Source organism: Girardinichthys multiradiatus, chromosome Y (genome assembly GCF_021462225.1).
Source record: "Girardinichthys multiradiatus isolate DD_20200921_A chromosome Y, DD_fGirMul_XY1, whole genome shotgun sequence".
Classification (NCBI taxonomy): Eukaryota; Metazoa; Chordata; class Actinopteri; order Cyprinodontiformes; family Goodeidae; genus Girardinichthys; species Girardinichthys multiradiatus.
This window is the reverse complement of record NC_061818.1, coordinates 30,738,244-30,745,714: the sequence shown is the minus strand read 5'-3', so window position 1 is coordinate 30,745,714 and position 7,471 is coordinate 30,738,244. Positions and strand designations below refer to the sequence as shown.

Genomic DNA, 7,471 nt, shown 5'->3' with positions numbered 1-7,471 from the left:
ACAAAAGCAATTTAAGCATTTTTTCCTATAAAAATTAGATTCTTTCCTATATCGTCATCCAATGGTTGAGTTGATGACAGTATCTCTAAATAAAGCATTAATTGTACCTTGTCAACACATTTCAGCTTCAGTGTAATAAAGTGGGTGTGGATCTCCCAGTTTCTGCAAGTTTCCAGTTTAACTAGGGCGCCATCTACTGTCTGCTGCTGGTACCTGCAGAATGATTTAGATATATTGTCCAGATTGGATTATTTAAAGAGCTGGATTAATGTTATCAAAACTACACCCTGAAAGAGGAAAAACACATAAGCTCAAAGTTTTATTTGTTGAAACTGTTACGTTTTAAAAAAATACAGAGCCACTACTTTTGTTTTTTGACGGGTAACTTGTATGCGGTCCCAGCCGGCCTCAGTGGGAACGATTTAACAACCAACCTTGATAAAATACGTATCCATGTTTATAACTAACTTGTTATTTGTCTGCTTTACCAACAGCAGTGTCAACCTTTTCAGAATGTTAATAGGTTAATCTACAGCATTTTTATTTACAAAATTACAGAAAAAGCCAAACAAAGCTCTTCCTCTGAAGAGCATTTGGAAAATAATTTAAAAATAAAAATACAATTATTGCAGTATACTACAATCTTATTGGTTCATGATGCAAAAGCAACACCCCGATGTCCAGATTTCAGTGCAATTCATTCACACGTACCCTCCAATGGGGAAACAGGAGCGTTGCCTCAGAGTATTACAGATGTTAAAACCTCTTTGCCCAATTTCTCCAAATTTAGAGAGGACTTCTTTTGTGACAATGTCATACCAGTTTAGACACAATAGTTATTTCATATGGTCACCGATGGCTGGCTCCTTCACATTATACACTGACATATGTACAACTTACAGCAATACAAATTATTTTGAGACCAAGAATTCAATAAAGAGCAGGTAGTTATATGGGGAGAAGTATCACAAATCATTGAGGTTGTTCATCTATAAGCACATCACAAAAAAGAGGTGAAACTGTTGGTTTTATGTAACAAAATCTATGACATGATCCGCTTTATAATCTCAGCCAAAATGGATCTCTCTGGATTCCAAAATTAGCAAAGATTGTGACCGCATCAATGAGGAAAGCTTAAAACAAGCTACTAGTGTAGTAGTGAATACAGCCCAAACTGGTTTATAAAACAATCTCAACAGAACTTCTCTACTTCTATAAACCTGCCTTTATAACAGGAAACATGGGCAGGAAACGTAAAAACCCAAATGAAACAATAGAAAATGCTAGTGTCAACTTTTTAACCAAACACAGGCTGCACCATGTAATGACCACTGTTGGCATGACTGACTTCCTATACACAGATGAAAGGCTTCATTTCTATCCCTACATCAAGATCGTTGCACTCCTATGTCAGTGGTCGAGTGTTGTCCATATCCTGTTTCATATCTACTGTCACTCAAGAGCCGTGGTTAGGTGGGTGTTGGAGATCCTGTCCTGAGAAAATTGGGTGCAGAAGTGGGTGGAGCTGGAGAGCTGCTGCTGCTGCTGCAGCCTGTGAGGGCCGAGGTGCAAATAGTGTTGGATAGAGAGCAGTGTGTGGGATGTGGTGGAGCGCCAATGGTGTGTGGTGAAGCGCAGAAGCTGGGATAATATGAATAGGTTGACCAGACAGGAAGGCTGTTGGGTGGGCAGGAATTAGCCCTGCATGCCCCAGAGAGTGTCCCAAAGAATGACCGAGAGCGTGGCCTAAAGGGGACAAGGAGATAGGAGTAAAGTGGTGCTGGGGAATGTGATGCACCTGAGCCAGCTGGGCATGTGCATGGTGAGGATGGTGGGCGTGTGCAGGGTGGATGCCCATTGCAGCAGCGGTAGCTGCATGGTGCTGCAGGATGGCGTGTTGGACAGTGGTGATGGATGTGCCGGAGGCTACAGAGACAGTCGGCTGCTGAATGTGGATCTGTTGCATGGCTGGAGGAGGAGGAGCTGGGGCTAAGTTAGCAGCTGCAGCTGCTGCAGCCGCAGCGGCTGCAGCTGAGGGAAAAGCCTTAACCTGCTTGGCCAAAAGCTGCTGCTGAATATGTTGTTGTGCAGCCTGTTGCAGCTTGCTGTATTTCTCCATCTCCTCTGGTGTGAATGTGATGGGCTGACTCTCCAAAGGGGCCAGTCCATCCTCCTCAGCCTCAATGCCATCCTCCTCCAGATTGGGCGGAGGGTAAGCAGGGTAGCCATGTACTTGAGGCTGCATTTCAGGCATGATGGACTCAATCATGGGGTTCTGTGAGGGGTCTTGACCTGGATCTGCTTGATACTGAGGCATCATCATGGATGGATCTTGTTCAAACAGTGGCTGGGGTTCTTGGTGTACTTGCTCTTCTAAGGTTGGCTGTTCTTGTGTCTCTTCTTGCATCACTGTGTTCTGTGGGACCTCCTCAACCTTCTGCACTGGTGGGGCTGGAGGTGGTGGAGGAGGAGGGAACTCTCTTATAGGTTCTACAAGGATGACCTCTCCATCTGCTTCAGAACCCATTCCCGTTCCTGATTTCTCTCCTTCATCGGGTCTTGTTAGGGGAATCACTGGTTTCTTTCCTGCCTGCAGCTTACCAAAAAGGGGCAACATGGCTTTGCTTCCCAGGGTTGGTGGTAATTTAGGACCAAAGTAACCCAGTGGTGGGTCCTTAATCTTAATCCCAGATTTTGTTGCTGAGGCAGAATCCTCAGAACCTCTCTTGGACTGAACCCTCTCAAGCAGCTGCCGCGCCGTGAGCATATTTTTGTGTTCCCCTGCATCACGAGACCCGACTGGCCGTAAAGTCTGAGAAGTGGATGCATGGGTGTTACGGTTAAGGCTTCGCGATGATGTGCGAGGAGACTGGGAGCGATAGATCCGGGAGCGGTTGAAATCTCTCCGATGTGTGTCACTGTCTGCTCGACCCCTGGCGCTTCGTCTGAGAGGGGAGCCTTTGTTGGAACTGGAGGACCGACTCGCTGAGCTTCGGCTACGGCTGTAGCTACGCCTCCATGATCTTGTGCTAGAGCTGCGGCTCCAGCTGCTGGAACTTCTCGAGCTGCTGCGATGGTGTCGCCGGTGCCGCTTCCTTCTGCTATAGCTGCGTGAACGTGAGCGGGAATCATCTGAGGAGGAAGAGGAGTACTGATGTCTCCTGGATCGTCTACGACCTCGACTGCCTCTTCGCTCGTACTCGGAGTCTGACGAACGTTTGGAGTGCCTCCGTCTGCGACCTTCTGTGCTGTAGTCGCTGTAACTGTCTGAGTAACTGCGGCTACGGTGACTGTAGGCACTGCTTCTTGCTGAGGATTGCCCAGAGCTGCTAGAGTAAGAGCGACTGCGAGAGGTTTGGCCACGATGGCGCCGCCGGCTGCTGCCACGGCTTTCCCCCCGCCTCGATGAGCGGCTGCAAGACCGCCTGGATTCTTCGCTGTGGTGGCGCCGCTGCTCCCGTGGGCTGGACTTGTGACGACGCGAGTGTTGGGTGTTGGAGCCACCTTCTTCCTCACTCTCACTGCTGGGTGGTCTACCATGACCCGGACTTTTTTGGGCAGAGGTGGAGCAGGATGCACTTTGCGATCCACTAGAGTCAGTTTTTTGTCTTTTAGAGCCACCGTGATCTTCTGAGGAGTTGGCCTTGTCATTACTTTTTCCACTTCCGCCTTGTTCTGCTCCAGTCTTAGAAGGCACTTCCTTTGCAGCACGTTTCCTTTTTCCCAGCTCAGCTCCTGTGGTTCCTCCTCCTCCTCCAGCTGTGGGCCGAACAGAGGAACCAGCAGCTTTATCTTCCAACTTTGGCTTAACTTTTTCTTTGTCATCACCAGCTGCCCCTTCTTGATCTTGAGCTTTATTTTTGCTCTTTTTCCGTTTGTGTTTCTTCTTCTTTTTAGGTTTCTCTTGGGTTGCCTCAAAATTCTCCTCTGCCTCTTCAACTCCATCTTTTTCTTTTCCTTTGCGTTTTGAATGTTTTCCAGATTTCTTATGCTTCTTCTTTTTTTTTCTCTTCTTTTTCGCACTACTGCTGGCAGTCGTGGGTTTTTGCTCATCAAGTTCTGGCTGGCAGGGATCTCCCTTCATTGCAGGCGTGTCTTTATCAGTGGATGTTTCAGGTACAGGTGCAGCAACTTCAGACGTCGAAGCAGCTACATCTTGACCTTTGTCATCAGTCTCTTTGTTGGGCTTCGGGGACTTTGCTGCTTTCCCACCACGCAATCCTTTATTTCTTGAAAGCTTAAAGTCGAAGTAGAGAGGATTACAGCTGTAAGACAGCGAAGGCTCAGCTTTTGTAAATTCAAGGAGCTCTGTAGGCCACTGCAAAGTGGTGGTCTCATCTTTGCTCAGAACAGGGAAGAAGGGACCCGTTGGGATTTTTGGACCGGTGTTTGAATCGGCTGTATTTTGTGTGTTCTCTATTTTCTGAGTAGGAGAACTGGGGACGGTGGAAACTGTGTCCAGTGCACAAGAAGAGGGATCTACCTCCATCTTCACTTTAGGTGATGAAGGCGGTGGCTCTGGGTCAGCTGCTGATGAATCATTACCTTGTTCTTTTTCAGTTTCACACTCGCTTCCTTTGGGCTCTGTCTGATCAGAACTTTCTTCATCCTTTTGCATTTCCTCTACTTCCTCGTCATCTTCATCATCTTTGCTCTGACACTCCTCAGAAGCCTTCATGAACAACAAAAACTGGAAGTTAGGCTTCACCCGACAATGAGCTGGAGGTACATAGTGGTAGTACTCCGGTCCACAAAATCCTTCATCCTTTTTCATCATCATCTTGAGTTTGTTTAAAGTTGAGGCCAGGGAGCCACCGTCATCAGGCTGCTGCTCCTCTTCCGCCCCAGCTGCACCATCTTTCTCTCCTCCTTCATCTCCTTCAGGAGCTCCCCTGGGACTGTCTGTGATGCAGCCGGATGTCTCCTCTTGTCCTACAGCCTTATCCCCATCCTGATTCTCCTCCTCCTCCTCCTCCATAGCCTCCTCGCCATGATCAGCAAACACAGCAGCGGCCGTCTCCAGCTTTACGGGGGCTTTCTTGGCAAAAGAGAATGATACACTGACTTTTGATGCACTACTGGGGGTTGGGGATAAGGATGTGCTCTTCCCCAGGGAAAAATTAATAGTTGGGCTGGGCTTCGGGGAGGATTGGCCAGTTTTCTCCGACGGTGATCCCTCAAGGATGGCCTCTGTCAAAACGGGGTTCTCCAGTGACATGCTGTCACCATCTCCTTCTTTCTCGCCATCAACAACAACTGTCGTCGTTTTGAACATGGGGCCACTTCCAGGTGTACTAAAACACAAAATAAAAAGTATACCTTTAGCTAATATGCAATGATGTATGGGTTGTTTTAAAACACATTCAATACTTCAAAGGTTTGTTAAATGTCACGTTCTGCCAGCAGAGGGCGCTCCAGTGATATGTTCATACCGGTCCTGTTTGTCCTGTTTCCTCTGCTCAGCCAGCTCATGAAGTCGACGCAGCATCCTCTCCTGCTTCTTTCCATCTTTCCGAGAACGGGAGGACACATTTCGAGCAAACTCTCTCTGCTTCAGCTCCTTTAACCTCTGCATCACATCAAAAAGGAAATGTATTTGGTGTATTAAACATTTCAACACATCTTTTTCACTACATTCTGTTAATCTGGTGGCAACTCAATGTTCTAAACTGAAGTTGAGGATCTTCTCTGACAAGATTTTCATCCACTCACAGTATCTGCAAACAATATAACATGTTTGTGGCAAGATCCTGTGATAAAAAAAAAAAAACTTGTGCAGAGTTCTTTTTACTTTAAATCTTGAGTGAAATATAATGCATATCCACTCTTTTCCATTAAATTTACAGAGATCTCTGAATAACGCCTGAAAACTGCTACTTTACCAGACTGATGAACCCTATTGCTTTCGAGACTTGAAAACAAGAAATACCTGTTTGTGCGCGTGGTCATAGGAGTTAATGTGGTTGTCAAATTCCTGGTGTTTTGTGTACTGCTTGTCACAAAGTTCGCAGTAGAAATTCGCTCTCAGGTCTTCCAGAGCTTTTGCGATAGCCTTCTCCTTTTCCACCTGGTCCTATATTTGGTGAGAAAAACGGGACATTTTAACGAAAGATCAGAAAACCAAAAAATAACAATCTCCTTTAACACATGTTAAAACTTTCACCAGCTTTAAAGGAACCCCACCTTGTATTTTTGCCGCAGCTCTTCTGTATCCTCTTTTTCCACTTCAAGCACTCTCCGCTTCTCCGTGGCATCCTCTGCATAGTCCAGCTAAAAAGGACAAACACAGCAATTCCAGCACTTCCAGAAAACGAAACACCTTGTGAGTCGACAACAGCAGTCAGCCAAGTTACTGGCGGTATGGGGCTAATTTTCATTGCTGTGTAGTATCCAAAACATTTCATTTTTAATGTAAGTCTTCTTTCTCTGGAGGCATGTTGGGTGATCCTTTGGATCGCTACGAAAGAGGGCTAGAAACGGCAGGATGCTAGTTATTTCACTCCCTCACCATTTCAAACTTTTGCAGTTTTGATTGTCGGGTTTAAAAAGGATGTCACAGGACATCAATTTATAGCTGCATTGGGGCCACTTTGTTAACTTGGCAAAGGAACAATCTGACCACCAATTAAATTCAACAAATAGCAAGGAAGCTGAATGTATTACAACTAAGCTGCTCTGGGTTATCCTCATGATCTTTCAACCTGTCTATCATGGAACATGTTGGATTTGGACATTTTTTAAGCCTTTTGGAAATCTTTCTAGTAATTATCTATATTTTCTAGGAAATACACACAAAGACTACTGTTTACAGTTAGTAATGCTAACAGAGTTAATCGTGCCAACTGCTAAAATAAGATGCTAAAGAAAGTTTGTGAATATCAACTGAAATTATTTTGTCTGTTGCTGTTTTAAAATAAAAGGAAAAACCCTGTTTAATAGCAGCTTCTCTCTCTCACACACACACAGTGTAATGTCGCCTCTGCTTCCATAACCATTTAGTGTAGAAAGGGTTAAAAGATATGTTGTGCACTGTTAGGTACAGTTCTTCAAGAACTATCAGAATCGGCTAAACTCACCATCTGTGGGTCAAAGCTTAAAAAAAACCAAAACTTGTAATTGGGCACTGGTCTCATTGATGCGTTTCTGGACTTTTGCATAACCCTGATGTCTAAAAGGTAAATTTGATGACTTCTTCTGTTTCTGAACGCAACCACCGAGGAGAAACACTGATGGGTATGCCTATATACTGCATCTAAACTCACTGGCATAAAATATCAAAGGGTCAGGCTTATAAAAGTGAAAGGTTAAGGTTTCCATCTGTGTTGTAACTTTGCCTTGTGCTTTAAATTTATTATATATGACCTCAAAAAAACCAAAAGAAAACTTAATACAATTACCACAGGACCTTGAACAACAACACTGTATGATTGCAAATGTAAGAGACATGACATTTAGCAATAATTTAGCATTG

The 7,471-nt window shown here is 45.1% G+C and overlaps 1 protein-coding gene across 3 annotated transcripts in view; it reads right to left on the bottom strand.

Annotated features, from left to right (window-relative positions):
• Positions 1–306: 306 nt before the first annotated feature.
• LOC124864105 (G patch domain-containing protein 8-like) overlaps positions 307–7,471 on the bottom strand; it is a 28,302-nt gene continuing 21,137 nt past the window's right edge. For all 3 annotated transcript variants that reach the window (XM_047358734.1, XM_047358735.1, XM_047358736.1), the window contains 4 exons: positions 6,184–6,270; positions 5,930–6,073; positions 5,433–5,569; positions 307–5,294 (listed from right to left, as the gene is read on the bottom strand). In XM_047358734.1, the coding sequence (XP_047214690.1) occupies positions 1,457–5,294; positions 5,433–5,569; positions 5,930–6,073; positions 6,184–6,270 (4,206 nt within the window). In that variant the 3' untranslated portion in view covers positions 307–1,456. The remainder of the gene's footprint in view (positions 5,295–5,432; positions 5,570–5,929; positions 6,074–6,183; positions 6,271–7,471) is intronic.